Source organism: Rhea pennata, chromosome 14 (assembly GCF_028389875.1).
Source record: "Rhea pennata isolate bPtePen1 chromosome 14, bPtePen1.pri, whole genome shotgun sequence".
NCBI classification, from domain to species: domain Eukaryota; kingdom Metazoa; phylum Chordata; class Aves; order Rheiformes; family Rheidae; genus Rhea; species Rhea pennata.
The window spans coordinates 4142834-4170700 of NC_084676.1; the positions used below are offsets into that span (position 1 = coordinate 4142834).

The 27867-nt window shown below is 44.7% G+C and overlaps 1 protein-coding gene across 4 annotated transcripts in view; it reads right to left on the bottom strand.

The window, feature by feature from the left end:
- KCNIP1 (potassium voltage-gated channel interacting protein 1) overlaps nucleotides 1-27867 on the bottom strand; it is a 249576-nt gene that overhangs the window by 61248 nt on the left and 160461 nt on the right. Inside the window, exon 3 of one of the 4 annotated variants that reach the window (XM_062587164.1) lies at nucleotides 6964-6975. The exons of the other annotated variants lie outside the window; for them this stretch is intronic. Within the exon in view, the coding sequence (XP_062443148.1) occupies nucleotides 6964-6975 (12 nt within the window). The remainder of the gene's footprint in view (nucleotides 1-6963; nucleotides 6976-27867) is intronic. 4 annotated transcript variants of the gene reach the window in all.

Consider the following 27867-nt stretch of genomic DNA (forward strand, 5'->3'; position numbering starts at 1 on the left):
GATCCCATTCTGAATTATGCTGGTCCATTATCAGCACCAACTTGACCAACTGAAGCATACGAAGTTCATTACACCTCAAAACATCACTACGGACTATCCAAAGATCCTCATAAGCAGTAGCTTAGCAAATACGTACGTACCAATTCACTAGGTATTTCCATGGTGATCCCTAGGATCCACTGGAGTTCTTAATAAATCTCTGCCTCTACTTAAACATTCCTGTCAATTTGCTGATTGGAACGTATTCATATTAAAGGAAAACAGTGTGTTGGAGGACACTGCTCCCTGCCCCCATCCTCTGTTTTAATTAAGCTCCAGCTTGTTAAATGCAAGGCACATTCTTGTTAAAAAAGTACAATGCCCAATTTCCATTATTAAACTAAATATCAGCTTAGATAAATCAGTGAAAGCTTCACTGCTGCTTAGACCATAGTTCAGGCCTGCAGGGAAATACTTTTAGATGAAATGAAAAGGAATTTCAGTTGTCAGTACTTATTCAGTTCAGACTCTTTCAGGCAAGGAACAAACTCAAAATCTAGCAGTGATGCCAAATTATGTCTGGAGGTATTGGAGACGATCGTTTAGTTCATCTAAAACACAAAACACTTCAGTACATTGAAAAAATCCTTGGCTGAAGCTTTCTATGTTCTTAAGCATTTTACATTCACAGGAAGTAGCTAATTACAATCATCACTTTGTTAATCACTAGAAAAACACGTACTACAATAAACTCATTTTGATACAAGACTTATCCTCCAGTTAGAGCTTAAAAAATGTAAATGAAAGCACTGGTAAGTTCTAGAGCTGAATCTCGCTTTTCCTCCATTTCCAGAGAAGAAAAAGATGGCAAAGCATCTAAGCGTTTAACTCTTTACTCAAGAGGCAAGTATCAAAACCATTGACAGTTACCTTCAATTTGAAGGCCTCTTCTCTGTTTGCAGAAAAAAAGCAGCAGGCAAGGAAAACTTTCAGGATGTAAAGGAAGAACAAAACGCTTCAAGTTCTGGCAGCTCATGAAATCATCCTGCCAGTTCAGACTTCTAGGAGTGGTCTGCAAGGCTTCTGGGACAGGAGTTTGGTAAGTTGTCTGTACATTTATGTGAAGTTACCCCAGATGCTTTGGGGTTTCTGCTGACTCATGTTCTGCTGCAGAGAGCAGGAGAGACGTTGTGGGGTCTTCTCCCACTTGGGAGAAAAACCAACAAAACAAGTTAGGATTCTTCATCAAAGCAACTATGTAAAGGTTTAGTTTGCATACGGAAACTAGGATGATCCCTACTGAGAAAACATTTTGGTTGTTTGTTTTCTTCTTCCTCATCCTTTCTTCCGCAGGATATTCACCTACTAAAAAACAGTTTTTACAGGCTGGGCACAGGCTGAACAAAGGCTCAGCTGGCAAGATTAGCACCTTCCTACCTAGCTTTGCCTAACTTGTTATACAGGCTTGTTATGAAAAAAAAAGATTGTTTTCAGATTAAAAGAATCACGCCTATCTGCATCTCAAGCATTCGTCATGATTACTTTGGGGAGGATGAAAAGAAAATGTGAATCCAAACTAGCTTTACGAGCCCGAAAACTACTTGCAAGATTTGCGAATCATCCAGTTCCACACAGCACACTAAGCCCTGTTCAGCTGCTTGCTCCAATATCATCAAGACAGGAAAGAGTGGAAAAACACTCAATTTCACACATAAGCACATAGGCAAATTGGCATGGATTCTGCTAAATAATTGATCTGAACAGGAAGGAATTTTCTAGCGTTTAGTTCATTGCCCAGATTGCAAAGCTAAAAATCTTTTGTGCTAACACGCACAAAATACATTTCCTGCCTCTCTCTCCTGAATACCAAGTAGGTAGTCTCTAGCTGTTAGGACATAAAGCTCTCACACACATCTAAGTACCAGCAAGCATTAATATTTATGTTTCTTCAGACCTGGCCATAAACTATTTTCTAGTGGGGGGGGGGAAAATATATCTTCCTAAACAACAGAACAGTACCTTGAAAGTCGGTTAAGAGAGTGATTGCATCTTCCTGCTGCATCATCTCCAATCTACTAAAAATATCCCTCTTTTTACTCCAGAAAGTGACGGTGAAGTTAGCGTATTTATTCAATGCGATCTGTTCAGTCTATGCAATAACTCTGCTCCAAGGGGTAAGCAGACAGTGCACAGGCTTGGAAATCCCATACAACAGCCGTAAGTTTAACTGCCAGCTGAGGACTCTGGTTATCACTTGTTTAGGGCAGCGCTGACCGCAAAGACGCTCTGCTGCCTGGAATAGCACAACGCCATTCCAGGCCACGGGAAGACTAGGCTTTGGTTTAAGTTTCTTTGCTAGAATTTCAAAGCACACAGAAGCACAGAGACAGGGGAATTAACCGTGCTATAAAACCTGAACCTGCAAATCTTAAACAGGAGGTTTACTTGAAAGGAAAGCCCTGCCATAAAGAGGGGAAAGACTGCAGCCTGCTTTGCAGACTGCCAAAGTTAAGCTCAAGCCTTCACAGGAGCAGTCTCTTTAGCATCTCATTCATCCAGCAGAGTTAGGGGAAGGATGCTGACCCCCACCAGCATATCCCTGCACCAGCAGGGCAGGATAAACTCTTCCTGCTCAGTCCCGCCAACAGAAACAGATGAACCCTCAGGAAACCAGAGGGCTTCGGGGGTACTCGGTGAGGGCTGGCTACAGATGCATCAGAACTGGCAACACGAACTGGGAGATACCCGAGGGCCTTTTCTGCACAGCTGTATTCTGCCTGAAGAGCCACAGAATACCTATACAGAATACCTATAGTTTGGCTTTGAAGATAGTGCCATATTTTGTCCTCTTTTTTCCTCTTGGGCATATTTAAGTCAGCAGCTCTTTGATACTGAAGTGGACATTTTCTCCTCAATAAGCATGCCCTGCTTGGCTGAAATGTTCTGGGTCACTCATGTTCTGGCTTCTACTCTGTTACTGCTGGGCTCTCTCTCTGCTCCACCTCACTGGCCACATTTAACTGGCGTTAAGCTCCACCACGCCAGAAGCTCTAATTTGCTTTCTCCTGACAGGCAAAGTGAGAAGATGACAGGAAAAACAGTCCACAGTAGGATGCTAACCTGACTTTGGAAACCTGGTTGCTCTTTTGGGGAGAAGCTGTGTAAGCATGGCCAAGCCACAGGAGATCAAGATCCTCCAAGGAGTTTTGGGGCCCAGAAAGAAGGTACATATCCATGAGCAACTCTGAGCTTCCATCCTTCGTTTTGCAAGTGGACTAGTGGTGCTTCCTCAGAGGGCTCTTAAGAGGATAAATGTTCACAGCTAAATGCTGTGAAACACTAGGAAGTTACAATACAGGCACATTTAGAGTCTTAAAACAGGATTAAGAAAGAGAAATATATACAACATAACAAATGGAAGCTACTAAACATACACTGCCATCAACTGTGGCCTTAATCCAAGAAAACAACTTTCAGGAAGCTGTTTGGGATAAGGCTAGATCTCATCCCCGGGTCTCCTTGGTGTAACTTCGAAGATTGCTTTTTTGAAAAATAGTTTCACCCTTGCACACTCAGTTCCCACATTTCTTCCACCAGGATGGAAATACCTTTTTGGCTCCCCTGTTTCAGAGACTGCCCAAACTGGGGTCCTATTTACATAGCAGTGCTCAGCAAGGCATCAGTTGCTGGACATGCTGCGATACAGGTTTGCTGTCACTTTAGGGGAGGTCTAGTCTAACATTTTCATTTTAATAAAGAAATTGGTTATGAAAGATGCCACCGGGGGAAAGGTAGTTCCAGTACTGGGGAACTAACAAGTCGCTGCAATTGGCCAATTAATTATCTTGAATCTAATTCATTAAGAAGTTGCACGTTCTCATTTCATTCGTTTCTGCTCCCAGCCTCCCCTTCCAACTAATTCCACTTGCAGCGCAATTAGATGACAAGCTACCGACCTCAGTCAGAACATCCTCGGGCTATGGCTTAGGGGCTGCCCCGATAAGGGTGAGAACGGCGGCAGCGATGTCCCACGGAGCCGCTGCATGGGCCCTGCATGCTGAGAACCAGCTGCCTCCCGTGGCCGTCCCCACGCCAAAAAACCTAAGGGAGCTCGGCAGCTGCAGGCTCACCCAGAGCCAGCCGCCGTTACCCACAACGGCGATGCCTTTTCAGTAGTGGCCTGAACAAGGCTAGTTAATCCGTACTAGACTCCCATGATCAGGTCAACGCCCAGCAGCGTGAGCCTTCTGGGCAAGGAAACCCACTGCATCCAGGATGTAGCAATACCCAAGTATCTTGAGGTGCCTTGAAGAGCTTCTCCAGGACCCTGTTTGGCCAGCATGGCCAACGCTTGCCAAAATCAGCAGAGAGGATGATGAGACAGGAAGCCCCTGGTCACACCTCCCAACCCTTGTATCACTCAATCCAGACTCAAATACTAAAGGCTGAGGTTTTCAGAGACAAGGAGAACGATGTTGCAACTCCCCCTTAAAACCACTGGCTGCAGGGAGGGATGCTGAATTCCGCTTCACAGCTAACTGCTTTTTGAGTTATCAGCTCAGCTCTCTGCCTCTTTTCTCTTTCCTCTCACTAAAGAGAGGGAAAAATGCAAAATGAGGTTTTGGCTCTTGTTTCTGCTTAAAATTCAAGCCACAGATCTGTCTTCGCCTCTACTTATCAACTAGGAAAGCATTTACTTGCTATGTTCTGTACAGGCACTTCAACTCTTTCTTCTACTGTAGGATTACTTCTCAAGAAGTAAAGCTGACACCAAGGTCTCCATTTCCCAGCTACAATGAAATGGAAATAAGCCCTGAGAACCTCCCCTCCCCATGGTAAGTCTGGGGATATTCCCCCCCCCCCCCCCCCCACTGATAAATGACACAGTTTGTAGACGATGTTGCATAAATGGGCTTTAAATTTCTACAGGGCATAAAAAGAATTATCAAACTACTAAGAAATGGGAGAAAGCATCCACACAACCTATGAAATACTTGCTTTTTAAGCCTACACACATTACAAGTGGGAAAACTCTTAAAGATTTAATTTTTATTTATTTATTAACTAAAGGCCAAGAGATAATTACCACTACTACTCTCATAGAGCTTTCACACACAGGTTTTGGAATATTTTTACAGAAAAAATCCTAGTAGGGAAATTGAGAGAAAAGCAAAGCGTTGCCTTGATGGCTGAAGGGAAGCCAGTGCCAGCAGTCAGCTTTGCTGAGGTCTAGGGCGGTTGACCTGGGCACACTCCGGCTGTCTGCACAGCGATTAATCTTGCCCGACCTCTTCAAGGAAGTTGTTCGGGCTCAGATTTACCCACGGACCTACCTTCGTTTTATTCGCTCCTCAGAGCGGTTATTTCAATGCTGTTTGGAACGACTCATTCGCTACAGTGCGTTTTGCTTTCTTCCCTCCCTCTTCAAAACCACAGGCTAAAGAACTTCACTGTTCCTTGACTACTATTGTATTACCTTATCCTTCAGAAAGCCTCAAAACTGAGGGAACATGCAGCGAGAACAACAAAAGACTGGAGGAAACACTGAAAACAGAGCGATAAACCGAGACTAAAAAGGAGAGAGAAACATCAGATAAAAGTCAGTTTGTTCACACCATGTGCCAGTCAAAGTTATTTTGGTTATTCTTTTCATCCTAAATAGAGATTCCTGCCTTTGGTAGGAAAAATATGTCATTCTGCTGGATCAATCTTGAGGACAAAACGCATTTCAAAGTCACAGAGGAAAACTAAAACCAAGGAGTTTGCCTATCGCAACCTCAAAAAGCAGCTCAGAAGACAACAGGACAGATGCAAAGCCTTTATCTGCGTCCAAATACTTCTGGGGGTAAATGAGGGACTGCTGTTTAGAGTCAGTTATCCCTGGTTCAAATCTGTAGTTACCCAACAAGAGCAATTCTGTCACCTCCACAGATGATATTACAGACAGACGGTGATAAAAGAGGCCAGTATCTGGCACTCTCAGGGATATCACTGCGAGGTCTAGTAGGTTCTCAATCCCATTTGCAATCGTGTTGAACAGACCCTGCTCTTGAAGTCAAAACTCGGAGCAAGGCAGGTGCACTAGAGCTCATTACAGCTTTTTGGCCAGTTCTTGAGGTCCTTTGCTCTTACTCAAGCAAATAACAAACAAATTTTTCTGGCTTTGGAGATGAAAAGACAGAGAGAAGGAAAAGGAAAAAACAACAACAACAAAAAACCTAGAACACACATCATGGAAAAAACCCAGAAGCACTGAAAGAAAAACAGACACCGAAGGAGAAAGCAGTATTAGGCTTGTATCTCACGGCCAAGCATTTTGTTTGTGGAGCTAATGCAAAACCCACAAGCTCTCCACAAATTCTCCTCTGAACAATAACAGGGCTTAACTTCATTGGGAAGCTACTCATTTGAGTGAAAAAGTAAATAGAATTTGCAAATTCTATTTGCTCTTCAAAAGACTCTTCAGGAGCAAACTCTGGCATGACACAAGAAAAGCAGATAAGCGGATTAGCAATGACGCCTCCCTTAGCTTTCAGGGCAAGGACATACTGTATTTGTGTGAAGAACTGTTCCGACACACGTCGCTGAGAACGCGAGAAGCAAATTCATCTCATTTTAGAGCAAGACTGTAGCAGCAAATAGACCATGCAGCAGAATAAAAGGGCTGTCTTAAAGACGAGCTTTTGCATAAACTCTACATAAATATATATACACGTATACATATATTTTTCCCCCTCAAGAAGCAATAGCAAAAAGCAATCAGAGCTTGAACTCAGTAGGCACATAGCAATAAATGGGCTCATCATGCTGGGCTGGGGCAAGGGAGGAGGAAGGGGAGGATGACAATGACAACAGGGAGAAGCCCTGCCTGAGCGTGGGTGCTCCAGCCCGCGCTGCCAACGGCTCGCTCCGGATGAGGGATAAGGAAAGACGACGCCAGCCAGAGCTGCTCAGAAGAGCTGCCGGGCTCCGGGCCAGGTGGACCAGACCTGTTGTCTCTGCGGGGTTAGGAACGGCAGGTTTGAATTCCAGCAAAGCAAGAGAAAAGAATAGAAAAAATTTCAGATGTAGTGAGAGCACCGCAAAGGAATTCTGAAAATCGTTCAAAACCACTTCGCTTTTGAATGGATTTGGCAGAACAAAAACATACTTCTCTGGCAGCAAGGTTTTTGTTGGCGTCCATTGTTGATTAAATGAGAATTAGAGAAAGGGAGAGAACACACATCAGCAGGAACTGAAGTTTCCAGATGAAGGTAACCGAAGGGGGTATTCTCAGCTGTTAGAGCAGTGTCTAAAAGCCAGTCACTTCACTGGTTCCAAAACGCACTCAGAACGGAGCAGGTCCCTCTTGGGGCAAAAGGAACAATTCTCACTTTTGCAGCTGCACGGAAACATACTTCTATTTTGGAATTTCAGTTAAAGTGCACCCTAAATACTGGTTGAGCCACAGAAATTTAAAGCCCAGCTGTACAGTAAGCAGGGCCCTTGCCCAACACCAGCTAGGCAATCCCTGCGGATACACAAAGACACTCCAGACCCCTTTCCAACAGCATTTCTGGCTGGGACCACGATAAAGGCCTTGCAACGCCACACACAAGACAGCTGGATACGAGGCCATCAGGATTTATTCCGTAATACTTATGCCAGAGGAGTTTTCTGCGTCTTGGTTCTCAAAGCTGTACCGGAGCACGCTCCTCAGGCCACCTGCAGCTACTGTCTGCAGCGACAGCAGCGCACGCAGCGGTTCTCATTTCGGGTCTTATCACAAGACATTTGGGGTCTTACCACTTACCTTCCAGGGTTTTCCTATAGCAGTCTAGGGGGAAAAGAAGAAAACACCACCCAACCGTGGCTTGCTTCAAGAAGTATTTCTTCTGCTAGTAGCCAGTACACCCAGGGCCCAATTCTCAGACAACTGTATTTTGCTTTAGCAACGCTATGCCGATAAATACAACACAGAATTTCACTCTGGACTCCGAGTCACAACCAAGAGCGTAAAAGACCGCTTACAGACAGACCAGAGCACTAATGAAGCAGTAAGCTCCAAGGAAGCCATTTGAAATGCATAATTTCTAACTGCACAAAAGAAAGCAATAATTTTAAACGGACACAGAGGCAGGCAATCTGTAATAAAGAGCATTTATTTCTCCAGAGGTCTATCCTAAGAGCCTTTCAAAGGCAGGCATTTTATAAGAATATTTCATGAATTATGGCTGGCATCAATATAAATGGACAATTAATTAACATGTATTTGGAAAGCAATACTTTCCCTTTTGCACTGAGAATTTTTGAGGTTCTTCTATAGAGAAGGAGAGAGAGAGAAGAAAACAGCTGTAGCTGGAAAACCCAGTACAGCAGATTTAATAACCTTCACTCAGATACATTATAAAGCTATTAAATGTCTGCCATTCAGGTAATTATTGGAGGTTTGCCGCATCTTTTACTGTCTCCAGGCCAAGACATGAGGAAAATGGAGGAGGGGGGAAAGGGGAGGGAAGCTTAATGGATCCAGCCAAAGAGCTTTACTCAGTAATTATGTCTGATTGGAAAATTGCCTGCTTCAAAGAACAGAAACCTGAAGCTTTATTAGTAATGAGATCTCAAGTTTCTAATTAACTGAAAACAACAGTACCACACATTTCACATCGTACATTCTTGTCACATATAAGCCCCCATTTTCAAACTGTTCTCTGAAAGTCTAATTTGCCCATGTCATGATTGGGGGTGGGGGGGAAGGAAATCCATGCTTCGGAAAATACAGTTTGGCCGGTGTAGGGATCAGGCTGCTCACCTCTGAGGACCTAACTTCCCTAAACCTGCACAAATTTGAGCGCAGATGGACACCGGCCTTCATGTGGGATGACACAAACCTAGGCTCACCGCAGAGAAATACATTGGTCTTCTGTTAAGAAGAAAGAAAGGAAAAACTATTCAAAATACGTGTTCCCCGCCCGTCCATCCCACCCACACTGCATCCAGAGGTCTCTGCAAGGATGTTACGCATGCTTCCGCGACAGGCCTATTTCCGAGCGCCTCGGTGCAAAATTCTGGAGCTGGTGGTCACTTTTGCATTTGGGAGCCTTGCTCTAACAGAAACTAGAAATTGTAGAAAAGACATCACTCATGTTTTCCTGCTAAATAAGAGTTCAAACTCCCCAGGGCAGAATTGAGATGAAATGCAGAAGCAAGTATTTCACAGTGAGTTGGGCCACTCTCTACACCACCAGCAGCACAGGAGAAATACTCCATACAGGTTTCAGTTACGGACCTCTCTTAGCAAGCTAGGTGCATATATCAGAGTCAAAAAAAAATCAGTCTAATGCTGGAGAAGGTAATACCTCTCCTGGCATCCTCCAGCAGCCTGACATCACAGGCAAATGCTCTGCTAATGGGGAAGGCACTAGTAGCGCATTGGTACTTTGCTAACAGAGTCGTAATCTGCCCGGCAGCATGCTGCGCTGCCCTGCACGGACTGTGCACCCCCCTGCATGCTTGATAGCTCCTATAGGGTTTCCAAAACGGGTATAACACTACTCTGCTGAGGCTGACAACAGCAGGGCTTCAGAAACAGGTCCAAAACTTACGCCAGCGTCGCTGCTGACTTGGAAGACACAAAGCAAAGCAAGTGCCCTCGCTGGACACGGAGCCCAAAGCATTGACGCTACTTCAGCAGCAGTATTCCAAGTTTCTACAAGGTGAAACAGTTTTAGAATAAGACTACGTGGTCATACAGTGACATAAGGTCATCTGAAGTTGAAACAACAGTTGGATACTTATTATGAAGGAACAGACAGCATGGTCTCAGACTAAGAGGAGGCTAAAGACCTACGCAGGATCACTCCATCGTGGAGAAAACCACCACCACCAGGACAGAAAGACCAAACCTCAAGACAGAGTACAAAGGAGGGTTAAGGGACTTACACAAATGAAAACAATATTGTTGGTTTCTGCAAAACCATGTAACAAGAATAGGGCATGTCAAAGACTAATTGAACATCATTGGATTTAGATTAGAAAATACTGTATGCATTTGAAATTCTCGATTACATTAACAATGGCAATCGTAATTATGATAATGGCTGGGAAAGGAAATCAGAAGGAGCCGTACCTCTAAAGCATTTAGTAGTAGCTGTTGTGTATGTAGGCTTTTTTGACATGATGCTGAGAAGTAAATATCTGCAAGACTCCTGGGCTCCGAGTGATCGCCGAATGACACAGTTCTCCCACCGTCCTCGACCGTTTGACAATTCACTGTTACAAGTCTAATTGCCCGTCCTTTCAGAGACTGCCATCCACCCGCCACTGAATCACAACCAGTTCTTTCTTTCTGGAGAGCAGCTATAACATACAGTTTCCCTGCCAAGCGAGGAGGGACTTTTCTTTAGATATAGCATTTTTTCAAACTTTTCAAGTCTCCTTTACACACTCTGAGGGGACCATATAGCTTCCAGCCTGACTTCACTAAGGTTATGGCATTGATCATAGATCTTCCATTTAATGGAAGATTTGATGCTGTTGAACAGCTGTTCCATGGTTCAACCACCCTTACAGTAATCCTCCCCAATGTTTACATGGAATTTCCTGTTTTTCAGTTTGTGAACATTGCCTCTTGTCACTGCATACAACTGAGAAGAATTTGCATCCACCTTCTTTATTCCCCCTGTCAAATATGTATACATAGTGATAAGATCTTGTCATTGATACCTTAGATTTAAGCACTTGTAACAACACCAAATAAGACGACCTTGCCTTAAGATAGTCTTAAGAAACTTTATTCATTGCAGGAATTCACTAACCAAATCAAACAAGAACAAAGCAAAAAAAGCAGGAAGGCTACAAAAAAAAAAAAAAAAAAAAAAAAAAAAAAAAAGTTTCCAGAAAAATGAAGTAGTGCTGTTTCAATTAATTCTTAAACTCCACCAACTTCTCATTAACTAGAACCAAAGCCTAGAGTAGAGTTTTGCTGTTAGGAAGCCACAACTTCATCAGAAAGGACAGAAGGAATTTTAAAAAAAGAAAGAATAATTAAGAGCAAAGAAGTTTTGACCAAGCACTAAGATTTTCTCACACTACCAGTCCACATTTAGGTACCTGAGTCTATAAAAGGCATGCACTAATTACAGGATGTCTGTTTTTTTGAGTTGTCCTAGCTTACACTGATCGATGCATCTGTTGAATCACACAGAAAAAGCTAAAGTTTTGTGGCTAAAATCCAGAAGGTTCGGTCAGCGGAGGAAGTTAATCGTGTCCGGGTGGAGCTGGCACCGTGTCCTTTTGCCTCTGTTGTCAAACTCGGGACAAGCACGGGCTTACGCTAGACCCGATTCTAGCCAATGATATCGGGAACCTAAAGCAAATCTGTTTCAAGCTCCTGCTGATCTGAAATAGTCATTCTGCTCCCTACGTTTCAAGCAGGGAATAATTGCTTAGCATCTCTAGCAGGAGGAAACTATTGTGGGGCAAAAAGTTACTCAAAATGTCGAAAACTGGAAACAAAAAATCTCTAATCACTACAAGCTGGATTCTTTTTTTTTTTTCCAGCTTGGCAAAGATGGCGACGCATCAAGTTAAGTATCGCTCTGGATGTAGCAGGCAGCAGAGCAGGACAGAGTGTGCTTTCCTTCCTCATGCTTGCCACAGTCTGCAAGGTGATCTTGGCCATGCTAGAAGAAAAGACTCCTTGCAGACTTTTTCTTTTTTCCCCTTCAAATGCATTAAATACCTGCAAACACCTATTTTAGAGAGAGACTTTTAAAACAGAAAAAAAATAGTTAGACATTTTTTCCACTGTGGCAGGGTTAACAGACCTCTCCAAGAAGAGAACTACAACACGGACGTAACCTGTATGTAGAAGCAAGGGTGGTGCTGGAAAGGCGACGAAGGCGCAACAGCTGGTGCGTAGAGCTCTCCGCTACCCCTTGGCGCCCTGCCGTGCTAAGCAGCGTACAGCACTAGCTCTTCCCCTAATTGCAGGCCGAGTCAAAGTGCTGCTCACACCGAGCCCTTCGGAGGTGGCTGAAAGCTGCAGTCAGTCCCCACAGCCAGGAGATTCCTGAGCTGGGAGTCTGCCGGCTGATTGTATTAGCCAGCAGGTGTTTCCTTAAACAAGGCAAGCTATTCCACTTAGGGAGGACAGCTACAGAGAAGTCAATACTAAGCTTAAGCTTATCCTTTCAGTCTGGATAGTGGTCTTGGTTTTTTTTCTCCATACATCACATAAGCAGCTAATAAATACACGTTAAGCGCCTTTCTTTCTTCTTCTTCTTCTTTTTTGAGAAAAGGGAAAAAAAAAAGAAAAAGAATCCATCACAGTAGCATCATTAGAAGTCAATGTGATAACATTGCCCTGCAAGCTGTAGTGCTAATTGAATTTCTTAATCGGATTGGATTGAAAGGGTTCAGTTCTATTTTAGCTGGGGGGGGGGGGGGGGGGAGGAGGAAGGAGAAAGAAAAGCTGAGAAGCGACTGATCTTAACAGCTTGATATTAGAACAGCGGGCAGGTTTTACCCCCGGTTTGCCCGCTCTCCTCCTGGGAAACATTGGACAAGTCACCTGAGACCAAACGTCCCAAAGCAGCTTAAATGAGCTAGACTCTGACAACCATTTCTGATGCCAAACGTTACTGCTGGATTGGTCTTCACACTGTACAGAATTTTTGCCCAAACCTCCACTATGTGAAAAAGGCTTCAACTTCTCACAAAAAAAAAAAAAAAAAAAAAAAAAAAAAAAAAAAAAAAAAAAAAAAAAAAAGAAAGAAAGAAAGAAAGAAAGAAAGAAAGAAAGAAAGAAAGAAAGAAAGAAGAAAGAAAAAAAGCCATAAAACTCCTAATGAGCCAAGATGCTACAATGTTCAGCAGGCCCAAAGATACAGATATAATAAAAGCAGGCTACTGTTTTAATAAAAACTAGCTATTATGATTATAGCAACTACAGTGAAACCCTGACACCACAGTTTAAGGGATATATCCCTTTGCTAATCCTTTACTTTATACAGCTAACTTACAGCTCGCTTTTCAGGGCTGAGCACCCACAGCTCCTGCCCAGCGTTAATGGTTAAACCTGTTTCCATCAGCAGGTCCCAACTCAGTCGCTCACCAACGAGCTCCAGCCCTGAAGTTAAAGACTGCTGTTGCAATGGCAAATTTTAATTTTCTAGGCACCTCAGTTGTTCCCTTCAGGAAAAGGGCAAGATTTTGAAAGACGGCAGCCTCTGAACGGCATACGCTGTGGTTACAGCACGGTGTCGCTGGTCTGACTGGGCAGGTTGCTCCGGTTTAAATTCTTGCAGTTAAAAAACACTCCAAATGCAGCGGCCTTCATAGAAAGAAGGATTCCCTTTCGGCAGCTAGTTTGGGATTGTATCAGACAAAATCTATAATACAATTATACACTAAGGTCTACAACTAATTTGAATAAAAAATTATTTGATGAACTGAAAAAGCCAGAGTTTAAGTGGTTGGTGTTATGGTATTTCTGGTGACAGCTGGATCGCAACTTCAGCATTAGAAACCGGTTCCATCAATTGCTACAAACGAAATGAGCTCCAATTTGTCTTCTGTCCAAATTCTGCAGAAAATACATAGGCTGAACACAAAGGAATTTGCACTCTGATCTTTTGGGGGTACAGAAAAAGCAAATGAGCTGCTAGGAGGACTGAAGAGAAAGCTGTAGAAATTAAAGCCTTTTAATTATCCTCTGAGTAGACACAACAAGAAGTCTGCGCTGCATCCCCATCCACCTGGGCCACCCCTGCTCCGCAGGGCCCACAAAGAGATCTCTGGATCTGCTGCTCCAGAGCAATCTGTTACGTGACACAAAGAAGCAACTTCAGCCACCTTTGTCCTGGTGCAGCTCATCCATTAAGAGCATCCATGCTCACTAGATCCACAGAGCTAATACAGGACAGACTTCAGAGGTAGTAGCCAGCCCATGGCTTTTCTTCCCCCCCCCCCCCCCCCCCCCCCACTGTGCAGAATGCACATAGGATTAAGTCACCTCTTTCCCCCTTCTCTTCAACTGCATTTGCTGAAATCTTGAAGTGCATGTTTTCCTTCACAGCCTTGTGATAAACGCTGGAGGTTTTTCTCCACCCACAGCTATATCATGGTTTCCCCCCCACCCCCAAATGCCCCCAACCAGCAGAAAAATAGCAGTTCACAAGGACCACTGCACACCAGTCAGCTAATACTCAGCAGCTTATGAACTAGGCTCTCTGCATGCATATTCATCACAGCCCCCACCCCAATACCAGCCACCGCTTCGCAGAGTGGGTCGCTCTGCTATCAGCAGCTGGGCTGGCTGCAGCACAGGCACCGCGATGAGGCGAGACCGCAGGACCAGAAGGTGCCCAGAGAGCCAAGCCCTCCAATGCCCCTGGGTGGCAACCTGGAGTATTGGTAGCAAGTCTAGGTCAGTGCATTATTCGCATCTGCGAGGCTCTGTGCATTGGACCTGAAGATGACCTAGACCTGGTCTCCAATGGCTTTGAACAACAGCAGCAGCAACTGCTGCCAGCCTGCACCACATGTGCTGTTCATTGAAGGTTAGGTGAGCGACAGACGAAGTCAAGTTCAAAAAGTTTATCCTAGTTTTTTCCAAACAGGTCACCTAACGAAGATAGTCCTTCTCCTCACAAGCTTTTCCCCTCTTTTCAAACACTAACACAGCTAATGCTCAAGCTTCAGCTGCGTGTCACAAACGCATCGCATCAAATAGAGAACGACGATTTTCCAAGAGTGGACTGAAGCAGGATGGAGTGTGGCTTTAAAGTACCCATCACAGGAGGAGATGGATGGCGTGCGCTACGGCCACAGCGAGGTCTGAGAGATGCGAGCGCAGCAGCCTGCATCAGGGGATTTGCACTCTGCAAAAGATCTTTCATCACGTGTGCCGGAGGAGTGCTTCCTCCTAAGCCGCCTCTGTTAGTCTGACTATACCAGAGCTGGAATAAATCCGTAACTTGCTTGACAGATCTTTAGTGCAACAAAAGTAAAGCGGTGCTTACATCTACCCTCCGTGCACTTGCAAGAAGCGTAATGAGGAAAGCTCCAGCAGAGTCTTGCACAACAAGCAGACAGGTGCAAAACGAAATAAAACACTTCTGAAGGATTCCTGGAAATGCACACGGACCACAGCCCATTCAGAAGAGCTCTACCGCGTGTTTATGAAAGTTGAATTATTTAATCTTCTACTACACTTAAATGGCATTAGTGCTTCTGAAAGACATTAGACTTGACAGTTCAGGCTTTCAGCCTCTGACTTAACCGGATTTTATCGCTGACTCTTTAAATACTAGAATTGTCATCTAGGAACAGGAAACAAGTGCATCAAGGCACCTCTTCTCACTGATGCTGTGTTTGATTACACTGCTTCACAATTTGACCCAATTTCTTGGATGTAAGTTACTTTACATGCTTGCTGGAACAAGCCCTTTTCAGGAACTCATGCAAAGGCACAGAGTCAGCAGCAAGCTCTCTAGCTACACACGGTGTTCATTTTGTATACAAGTTCAGCTAGAAAAGTGATGCCATACTCATCGCTGCATGTCCAGAAGAATTTTGTTAAGTAACCAAGACAGACATTTGCTGGGATATGACAACTCCACTACAACGTCCGCAATGTTATTTACTAGGCAGCTCTGCTCTTTCTGCTCAGACCAGCCATCTAAGAAACAAACGAACAAAAAAAAAAAAACTCTGCTTGGGAAATTCTAGAATGGAATTTGGCCCAAAAATATTCAAGCGTCATTACACCTGCAGCAAGGAAAACCCAGGAATAGAGTAGAGGATGTTTTTCCCTCCCAGCAGTTGCAGGGAGGGTTCAAATGCCAACTGCCATTGGAACTTCTTTAAGAACTTTTTCAGCACACTACGCTGAAATTCCAAAGGTAAGTCTTCTCTGCAGGAATAAGCAGCGCGATACGTTTGAAAGGACCCTCCGGGCTTCCAGCCCCGCGGGCCGGCGACGCGCCTGGCATTCGCTTTTAACCATTTCGCAGCATTGCCCTGGCAACTCCTCAGTCAGTCTGAGGGAACAAACCAACCACTTTTTCCCGCTCCTCTATAATGAAAGCTGTTCTGTGCGCTGTCCCACAGCTGCGATGTTTCGAGATCGAGTTACCTATAGAACGAAGGGGAGCAGACTAGAACAAGCCCTGTTCAGCCAGGCATCTCTCAGAGCAGATTTCCTGACCCACGTTACGTGCTTGAAAGCCTGTTATTTCGGGGGTCAGACAAAATGAGGATTTAACTGAGTTGCAATAACTTGGACGTAGACTAGAAGGGATTTTTTGGTGGTTGGCTATTGATCAGATTTTTATTTCTCCCATTCTCTAAAGCAGTAGTTACATTTTTTAAAAAAATTAACACCAATTTTAATGAAAGCAATGGTTTCTAGTTTAATTAACATTTAATTTTTATTGTGTACCTCTTCCATTTTTTTTCTAATTGAAGCATTGCTTACTTTTGCAACAGAAGACCTGGTAACCAAGTTGATGAAGCTCAGTTTATATTGGTTTGCTCCCACGTTTTTAGAGCCCTGCTATATTCTTTGCGAACAGAAAAGCAAAGAGACCCTCCGTGTTACTGCTCAGAGCAGCCCGCTGATCTACACGGACGCTTTCGAGGCAATGTTCCTGGCACAATCTAGCTCTTGCATTATGGAGAGCTTTTCCAGTCAGCTGTCCCCTGCAACATCTAGATTCTCCATTTCAGTTAAATAGTTAATGAAGAAATCATTAATTTCCTTGTAAGTGAAATCATGTAGTCTCTTTCAATTTGCATGATCTTGGAAGTGTAATTTAATACAAGTAACCAAGAGATCCATCTGGTACGCACAGGATACACCATGAATAATTAGTTAATGATTGTAAAGCACTTCGAAGACAAGAAGTGGCAAATATTCTCATCTATGTGTGCATTTTGTTTAAATTTGCCAGGGGCTCTAATAACTGAAGCACCTTGCTGAATGAAAAAAATTCCTAGCTTCTCTATTAAAACAAGTCATGTAAAATATAACTCCAGACCAAAAACTATAATGAGATAAGCAATAAGACACAAAACATGTGTAAAGTTAAAAAAAAAAAAAAAAATAGAAGGAGGAGGGAGTGGGGAGAAGGAGAAATCCAGAGCATTTTTACTGAGAAGGGCTTCGAAGATGATTATATTAGTTAAAGCTCTTGTAGCAACTTTTTAAAAGGGAAAATGTTAAAGATAAAAACACATTGAGAACTGATTTTCATCAGTTGCTATATGAACCTTAACTAATATATACAGAAAAACCTATTGAGAACTGCTTCTCATTGGGATTCTGGTTAGCAATAAACAGTACTAAAGTACTGTTTTCTTTAGAGTGTTTCAAGAGAACATTAAAAAAAAATATTTTATATATATACATATATATATATGTGTGTGTGTGTGTGTGTATATATATGTATATATATGTATGTATATATATATATAAAGAGGCACTGAAGACTGATTTCTTTCAGGAGGAAATTTAATCCAAAGACATCGCTACAGAGCCCGCCTCCTGCTCAGCCGGGTTTGGAGTCCACCAACTTTTAAGCACTCTCTGTGGGCTGCTTCCTATCTGAAGAGTAAGTATTCGGGGCATGGGCCAAGTCCAAGCTTGACTTACACCCACCTCGAACCCAAAGACTTAAGATGACCCTTGGCAACATCAAGGAAGAAAACACAGGTCCACTCTACTCGTACTTCCGGGCAAGGGGCCATGCAGGGGACAGGTTATTTCTTCAGTGCAAGTCCAAAGCTTCTCTCAGCTCTAAAAATAACGCCCCAATCTTTGGGTAATAGAGTCATCTATAAAGGTGCATCAACCCTTTAATCCCATCTCTTGGGTCAGCTACAAGTGTCTGCTCTGCCTACCATAACCAGCCAACTTCAACACATATTCAGTCCCTCTCTATTTTATGCCCTCGTTTAGTTTACGACACCAAGTAACCCCCCAAAAAACATACGCCTCTTCCATTTTCATCTATATTAGCTATCTCTATATTGTAGTATTCACCTACCCGTTATACAGTACTTCCATTATTGTCTGCAGACAGTCAGTTTTACATATCCCGAGTATGCAGGCACACATATACACACGCACGGGCGCATATGAAGTTTCTTTAATAATATTTATTTCCCTTCACCGCCAAGGCACAAGAGTCTTCCTAACCAAGAAAATGGCAATCTTCACAAAAAATAAATTGTAAAAAAAACAATTTAACAATCATTTTTTTTTGATTTGCAGTCCTCCCCTCTCCATGGTCTGTCCAAAAATGGTACTATTCTCATCCCACTACAGAGAGAGACTCTAGTAGACAACATTTAGCCTTGTGGATGGTATTTTCTCACAGAAGACTATTTCCCTTATCACCCTTTAAGCTTTCTAGTTTGGTACTCAGAAGTCTCTGTGTATGCGCTCAAGTCTCCCCAGAAATACTTCTTTTAATCTGTTGAACAGAAACCTACTTGAAAGTAAATTCGAAACGATGAGGCCTCTCATTTACTGCCTCCTGTAGGAAGCCATCACAGCACTGAAGGTTCCAAGACTCTGAAAGCGTCAGACTGGATTTACTCTCCGAGGGCTGCTTGGCATAAACACGCGGCCCGAGCCAACAGCTACGACAACTAGCATTACAGGGCACTATCTGACCATGCAGTAGCATCAGCCCACACATCATGAGTCATCCACGACTCCTCTGGTAAGAGGATGGACCCCGATGGCTTTGCTGGGACCCTCACCACCTGTCCCCCCAAGGCAGACACAAGTGCTGTCCTCTGGTCCCATCCTCCCAGGCAGCTGAGGGCTTCTCCACTGCCAGTAGCACGATAGCAGGAGGAAAAAATTGCAATTAAGGTCCATCTCTAGGTTTCGGGTGTGATCTCTTTCATATTCTGTGCCAGCTATTAAGCAATTTTCTACATGACAAGTTCATAGGAACTGGCTTCTTCACATTTCTGTCGTTCAAAAGAGGCTAGGTAGCTAAAAGTGATTCCAATTAGCAGCTTTCTAGATGCACAGAATTTTACTCCCAATTAAAACAACCATCTAAACATTTGTGGAATAATTAAACCTGTACACCAGATGGGGAATCTCACAAGCAGAGTTTCAAGTGATGTTCTAAGTCATCCAGTTTACTCAAGACACATCTGCTCTACAACATTACACTGCTCCTGCTATAATCACAGAATATTTTAACCTGTCTGCAACCTCACAGCAGTACAAGAACATGCACCTCTAAGTGAGACATGATTTTTGTAGAGCCACAGAGCGACAGCCCCATTCTCCAGCCCAGGACCAGGCACCGAAGCAGACGCCACGAGGAGCAGCACCAAGGTCCTGAGACAGACGCCTCGTCCTGACTCCACGCAGTAACATATCTGGCATAGTGTAGACCCACAGTCATGCAAAGATGATTTAAGACGAACTCTTCCCGCTGTGCTGCTGGGGAAGGGGAGACAACCTACAGCAGCTCCTATAAAGCCGCTTAGTGAAACTTCTCCTGTTCACCCAGCTCCTCGCCAGCCTCCTGCACCGTGGCACGCGGTGCCGGGGTGTTCGAGGGTCTGCACGTGGGCGTTTGGAAAGGCTCTCCTACTCCTGCCTGTGAGTACAGGAGTCTCTAACAGCTGACCAAGGCCATGGGATACGCACAACCGAGAGGAACCTATCTCGCACTACACCACCTGGCCTAACCAACCCGACGCACCTCTCATGACCCGCACCACATGGACTTCAGGGTCCCAGCAAGCCGCACGCGTCACGGCGGCCCGGGCCTGCAGAGAGCTGCGACAGCACGGTCCTTCCTCTGTACTCGAGGGAGGAAAACAAGCATGCGTGAGGAGCAACCATCGCTTAGAAAAGCCCTCTCAAGTGCATTTATCTCAGGGTTTATCGCTAAACATCACTAATCCATGCTGAACACGCTGCACTATAACAGCAAATTCAGCATTCACGCGGGTCGGGAGCGCAGGAGGAGGAGGCCCCAGCGGGTCGGGAGCGCAGGAGGAGGAGGCCGCAAACGCTGAGGCTCCTTCTAGCAGCGAGCCCGGCCCTGCGCCCCGCTTGCATTTGCGGCCCCCAGAGATCAGGGGAAGCCACCCGACTTCAGCTACGTACAAGCCGCACGCCCCCATACGGTTCCCCTTTCCTCGTCTCGTCTGCGGAGGCGCCGAAGGAGGAGCGCGGCCCCCGGCGCGGGACGGACCCCCCAGCAGGGCCGGCGCTCTGCTCCTGCGAAACGCCCCCGAGCCGCGGCCAGGCGTCGCGCCCGCAGGAGAAAACAAGCGTTACCCAAGTGAGTTTTGGATCATCTGACCAATTAACCAGTGCTTTCAAGCGCAGCATCCTGGGTGACTGCGTTTCAGTAATACGAGAAATATCCTGTAGCCCCGTTTTTAGAAACGGGACGTTCGATCTCGGGTCAGTTCGATGCAGTCCCCTCTTGGCTACGACACTGCGTCACGGCCAGCAACGCGACTCGGCCCTTTTTAAACCGCAGCGGGGAAGCGCTGCACCGAGGCGTTCATAGAGCGAGCGAGATCCAGCAGCGAGCCGGGAGCTCGGCCGCCGGGCGCGCGCAGCCCACCGTCCCGAGCGCGCTCCCCGTTAACGCCGACGGCGCGCCGAGAGGCGAGGGTGCTCCGCAAACTTTTGTTACTCGGCTTCTCCCTTGCTCAGATGAGTTGCTGATAGAGACTCAGAGGCGGGTAACGCATCTGCTCTACGACGCCAGGACTGAGCCCCAGTGCCCCCTCCCCACGCCACCCCCTTTCAAGCTTACGCTCGCCCCACAGAAGCCAATTTACTAGTTACAATAGTCTCAGACCAACCCACAACGTTAAGAGGCCTTCAGCCAAGCCAAACCTGATCTCCAGCCTTTCTGGTAGGGTTTCCGCAGACTGGGAACAGACACGCGCAGCAAGCTGAGGGGCAGCGGCAGCCAGCAGGAACCTGCACTCTCGCTCAGAAACCGCTGCTGCCCAAAACCTCTGCCGAGCCTTCCCTCGGGCACGCCACGCTCCTCCTCCCTGCAAGCTCCCAGGCCTTCAGCTCATGAGCTATGCTTTGATCTCCAACATACAACACATAAAAACACAAATATCTTCTTTTAAATACGGATGCAAGCTGTTGCTCAAAGCCCTCTGGGTTACCTTGAGGCACTGCAAAGAGGGTGGATCCAGGGCTCAGCATTTGAATATGCAAGCCTAAAACAAGTCCATAGCTTTAGACACTTGATCTTTATCTTAAATTAATGTCCACAGTCCACCAGGATGCAGAGTCAAACTGAAGTTCAGCAGAGAACAAAACAGTGCACCTTGTTGAGCTTCAGAGCACTCCTGCTCCACCTGTGCAGCTATGCAAACTCTCAAGCAAACAGCAAAGTTTCTCCTAGACTAAAACAATTCACAAAGCCACTTCTAATTAAAAAAAAAGAGAAATAACACTGAGAAGTTTTCAGAAGCACTCAAAACTCATGAATAGCCAAGCTTTTGAAACTTATACATGAAAAGTTTTTAACTTGAAAGCATCTGGAGAAGTCGACAGACTACTAAATACCTGGTCTTACTAGAGAAAAAGTAAGACAAACATACCTGGAGCAGTCCTACCACATCTGAGTGTGCTTTCAAGCCGTTCAGGAGTGCTAGAGTAGATGGATGCAGCACCTTCAATCTTTTCTCTTCTTGCTTGGTATCCAGCCTTCCATACACCAGTACTCAGCTCAGGTGCTCCCAAGGGGGAAGAGCTGCTCCTCACGGCGGCCGTGTTTCACGCAAATGCCCCCTTCTTTTTTCTTTTTTAATTAAGGTAGAGATATTGCAAGCCAAATGACTTAATAATAAAGCTAATATCAAGGGTTTACGTTAGTACACAAGTATCTAGCAGTTAGAGTAGTGCATGCACTATCAAACCCCACCCACACTGAGGCACCTTGCAACCCAGGCTCCTATTACCCTGCAATCACAGGTTTAATGGAAACAGCTGCACAGAGAAGCAGGTGGGCAGCGTTACAGCAGGTCTGCTTGTTGCAAACGAGCCTGCGCTGCAAGGAGGCCCTCTGCTCGCAGCAGCCAGGCTGCAGCTCACAGGAAGGAGCCGGGGCGGCTCGCAGCGCGGGTGTCCCTAAGGGGCCGTTTCTTCACGCAGTTACACCGTGCAGTCTTTGCAAGGACTTGTCCTTTTGCAAGGACAAGTCTTTGCTGCCTGGGGTTTGGCTCACACACAGTTTGGTCTTATGCAGCAAACACCTGAGGAGGAGGAGGGAGAGAAGGCGGGTGCAAAGGCAGGCAGGTGCGGCAGCGTGGTCGTTCGGTGGGCACCACGAGCTCCATCCCTCTTCCGCAGCTGTGCGAGCGGAGAGCTGCTTGCTGCCTCTCCTCCCGCTTATTCTCTTCCCACCTGGAAGCGATGGACTGCTCGACCTCAGGTCTGGTACCGATCTGCCGAGGCAGCGTCTTTTCATTTTACCGGGGCTTCACAACGAACCAAAGGGCTAAGCAGGTTCCCTGGCATCAGGGCCTGCCCGCGGCTCACGCGCGGCTCCAGCAAAGGGGAGCGTTACGCAGTTAATAAGCACTGCACGTTATCACACGCCTGCACAGGTTCCTCTGAAAAAATTCCCTTGCTCAGACCGAACCATTAGGAAGTGCTGACTTCTGACAACCATGCGAGTCTGAGGCCTGTGTCAAGAGCTTCTGCATTAATCAGGTTCTCAAAGATCACCGATAAACTAGAAGGAGCTGATGCAGCCTGGATCGGAGGCTGGTTTTGTTTTTTCCTAATTGGAGGTCAAAATTAATTGCCTGTAATGAAATAAACTTGACTTTCAGAGGTACTGAAACCCCCCCCCAAAACTCTGAAATGTTCAGAATTGTAGAAAACCTGGTTATTTCTTTGCAGGCCTAGCTGTGAACATGGATAAGTTTTCAAAATAAGCTTGTTTGAGTGTCTTCAGCTGCTAGTTTAGGAAACATTTCATAGCCTATCTTTGGACTTGATCAGTTCAAATCCGGGTTATCACTTTCACCAACATTACATTCGCTCCAAATTGGAAAGGGAACATTTCGGATATTTAGTCGCTGAGCATAGTTCTTGTAAGGTGATGTTCTGGCTGGCAATACAGCACATGTGCTAGAGATTAACTGGAAATGACTTTTAAATATTCAGTATTCTGTGTGATAGTATCAATGATCAAAGATGCAGAGAAATTCTACTTACTAATTAATAAGCAAGGCTCTAAACCACACAGATAAGGAGCAACCAGAAATAGGAAGCTGTCACTCATGAAATATAAACCTTTTCCCATTTCTTTTTCCACCTAGCTAATCACAAATAGAAATGAACCATGGACAAAAAAATTTAACGGCTTTATGCAAAAAAAAAAAAAAATCACTGCCAAAACAGCCTTTTTAACTAATTGATAGTAATCGTGCAAGAAACACCATCTCAACTTCAGTTTTCTAATTACTGTAACAGGGAAGGTATTAACGTAAAAGAGAAAGGGAAGGGACTTCAGATATAAAACCTGTATGCAAAATTGAAAATTCACTAGCAATTATTCTAACCTGCAGCGGTGTTGACATTCACGGCAGATTTTGCAAGCTGTACGAATTTTTATCACCCATCACTCACCCACAAATATTTACTTTCTTAAAGGACATTTTTTCCTCAAATGAACGCTAACATGCGTACTGAAGCGGAGGTTTTAAGTTAATTGTTATTGTCATTTTTAGTCAATTATTGCCCACACTAACGCTGTCGCGCAGTGGAGGCCAGAGGAACAGCACCGCTAACGGTGACTTTCTGGGCGTTTATTGCTGTGTCAAAACATTATCGTGCTGTAATCACAGCTTTTCATATCAAATAGCTGAAACGGCAGCCAAATCCCCGTGCACACGTCTTTCAATACCAGCGAAGCGATTGCAACGAGCAGGATGCGGCTGCCTTGAGCTCTCAGCAAGCTGCTGCGTCGTGGACTCCCAGCCCGATGCTGGCACTGCCCCTTCCGCCGCACAGGGCGGCAGGCCCCCCGAGGGGGTCCAGAGCCGCGGCGCTCCGCCTGGGAAGCGGCAGGAAAAGCAAAGGGGAGCGTGACCACATCCCACAGGGAACTGGGGTATTCACCACCAAGAAGCCCGTCCTGCAATTTGGTTTCAAAGCTGGGGGACCAGAAGTTCTGGTGTTCCCAGAAGCTATGCAAGGTCCAAGTTTATACCTCTTGCCCATGCCCGAGGTTTTTAATACCAAGGTATCCTTGGAGTGCTCCAGCTCTCGTGGTGGGTTGCTCTGGCTCAGTATGCAGATATGCTGCATGGCAAAATGCTAACTAAAGAGGAGGATGGAAGTGATCTGGACCAGAGTACCTCTCACAGGAGACACCTTCTCCCAGGAAGGGGCAAGACGTAGACTCAAATCTCTCCAGCCTCTTGGAAGAGGAACTCCCTCCTCAGCCTCTGCAAACCTAGCTTGGAGGCTCCTCACGCCTGCCTAGACTCAACCCCTACTAGTCCGTGAACTACTTTAACTGCACTGAAATGAAACGCGTCACATATGCGAACCTTGAGTTGTTTCTTTATGGCTAAAGCTGGTAAGTAAAAGGTGCCAAACTTATGAACAGTTTTGACCATTTTGCTGCATATTTCTTTTTCCACAGAAAAAACCTGACATCAGTTCTACAGCTGAATCCATCACTGCCACCAGTACAATGCCTTCCGCTCCATCACTGCTCATCCATGAAACAAAGTAATTTGAACAGAGAGCGCAAGGGGACAAGACATCGTAGTCTTAATGAATCACGACAGCAGATAACAGCACATCGAAGTATCATTATATTAATAGCTGCTAAGCTAACCAACAATACAATTATTAAACAACCCCTAAATCTACCTATCCAATAATACATGAATGGCACAATTTCACATATGGGCATTTCCGTATCTTATAGATGTAAACTCAGATTGGGATTTATTATTTTAAATCCCACTAGGCAAGCATGCACACTTACCATACCTCTGCTCACGTGTAACCCTCACTCCTGCACAGCCGGTTGTGCTCTTTGGTACAACTTCTTCCAATCTGCCTTCTGCAGAAACACTCAGAGCTCACAGAAGTGGGCCTGTGTCTTGGGGAAATTCTGCTAAGAAGCAGTCTTTAGTACAGACGTATTTATATGCCTCAGCTCTTTCCCCTTAAGTCACTCAGATGTGATCCTCTCCTTGGAAATGAAGCGTTGAAGTGCTAGAAACCATTCACAGCTTGACGACTGCATTTCCTTAGGTGTGTGAGCCAAATTACTAGGAGTGTTGTGAATACATAGAAAGCCCATTTACAAATTAGGCTGTTATAAAGCTTCGATTCCGAAAAGAGGCGTCTGCGTATTCTCCACAATGCAAATACTCACATTGCATTGCCTAAAACTACTTGTTTCTTTGGGTACTAGGCAATATTAATTTATAATGAGGTTTTCTTATGTTCTTCTGTCCAACAAAACAGCTCAGCCAGTTAAAAATAATGAGTTCTGCTTCCGAAATGTGCAAGCAGGGTCAAACTGCGAACCGTTACCAGTCTCCCTAGTTAGGGCAACCAGAGCGTGAGGGGAAAATATGCTATTCTGCAGAGTTCCCATACTGGGATATGCCTTAGTGTATCTAATATTGATCACTCCTACTTCAAATTTAAAGATTATCCTCCCTATCCCCAGCTTGCAGACAACAGTAGCGGAGGCGTGTAATAGTTACGTTCCTCCACTGGTCTTGCAAGCAGTACTGCAGTACTGGTAGTACTTGCCAGAGCAACAAAGGAAAACAAAACGCACAAACCTGAAAAAAAATCCTGCCAAATGACTGAGGTCCTGCACTAAATCCAGCTAAGGAGCAAGCTTCCAGCAAGTGTTCATTTATGGGGCTTACACCAGCGCCTACCAAATCCTTTGAGTACTCCACCCACAGAGATTAAAGCCAACATGCGTTAGGGATTAGTTCCTAACTCATTAAAATGCATGGCATTGACATGGATGAATTTCCTTGTCTGCTTTCAAAATCCCAGCTTTGATATTTATGCCATACAAGTTTTACACATTGCTCAACAAACACCCAGGAATCCAAGTTCTTAAACTTTTTTTCTTCACATAGGCTCAACTTTTGTCGCCAGTACTGTATGTACTACACATCATACCCAGTGTTCCCCAGCAGTTGGGAACAATTTTATTTTAAGAATCACTGCTCTATTTGAATTAATTCTTGGAGAAATGAGAAATTTACTTTACCGTTAGAATGGATGGTGGCCACCAGACCTTGCAGGAGCAAATCATCATTAAAGAAAACAGATGTTTTATGCACATTACTGGAGAAAATTTAAGCTTGGTACATCCTGGTGAAAGTCCATAACGAGCAAGCACTGAAATACATTCAGCGAGTCCCTTACATTTTGCACATCCATAACGGGAGTATGTGCTTCTTCACATCAGAGCTCATCTTCTGAGAAAAAGGCAATGGGATTGAATTCTATTGTCTGTATCATATTTTTTAAAAGGAAAAAAAACCATAAATGGCACCATCTTCTGTCAGTTTATGTTAGAAGAGCAAATATTTTCATTTTAAAGTGGTAATGAGAGCAAGTCAGGTAGCTTGCTGATGCAGAGAATCCCACTCCCCCACTGGCTTGGTTTGTTCTATAAACTGGGTATTAAGCTGCTTCCCTGCAAGCTGAATCCTACCGTCTAAAAACCTCTGAATCCTTCCAGCCTTTCTCAAGTCAAAGATAGGAACACGGTTCTGGGATTTTGTTTATGTGTGATCATAAATTGCTCATTTGTAAATTATTACAATAAAATGGATACTCTCTTTTAAATTTTTTCAAGCAAAACTGCCTTTGGTTAAAAACTAAAAGAGGTATTTTGAAAATCAGTTGAGGAAAACTGCTGTGAACATTTCAGGTGGTAATCTTAGTAATTAATTTTGGAATAACTGTAAATGAAATTTCTTTCCAATATTTATATTGCTAGCTTCACACTATTTTATCTCTTGCTTATACAGGTAAGTTTCTGATGTCCACAGACACGTTACCCTACTAAGCCTTTACGTTATTTTTAAAACAAGGAAAGCCATTGCTATGCAGAAACAGCTGAAAACTTCTTTAACTTTCCTTCTTCTAGATCAACGCATTTCTTCTCCGTATTTTCACGGCTTTGCCCTAGGCTCGGGTGTCTCCTTCTCCAGGACTCCTCCGATATGCCTGTCCCCAGGGTGGCCCTGGGCAAGGCTTGCGGTGTCTCCTCCTTGTGGGGTGCGGTTTGCTTTCACTCTTCCACCCTCCTGATTTCAGCCTACCAAGAGCCTGGCTTTATCCCAGGATTGAAAGCAGAAATCCTTTTTAAATGAAGTTGGTCACACAAGAACTAAGACGTCCATCAGAGAAATTCAGCCTTTTTTTTTGGCTGAAGAGCTAGTGCTGTGTTTCATCTTCCTCAGTGCTTAGCAGAGCTAAAGCTGGTGGTGCGGTTAAGAACAGCAAAGAAAGGAGAAGGGGCGACAGTGACCTTCAACAGATGTTCAGAAAAGTGACCTGGGACCTGGCTATATTTTTAAGTGCATGAATATCTTTGGAAAATGAGCATCTTCAATAAGGTACAAGTGGTTTCTCCAACTTTATACATACGTAAGTGGTTTTTATTTGGCCATCAAAGACAAGTTTGACTTGGGGAACCTGGGCTTAGCAGCTCCAAGGTAGTTATGAAAGCTTATTTATGACAAAGCATCAACATAATTTCTATGACTTTGTGCAGAGAAGGAGGAGAATTGGTTTGCCTGTTCCTCCCCCCCACTCCAAAGAGAGTTGAGTCCAAGAGAAATGTTTTGCTCACAAAATTTCATAGAAGG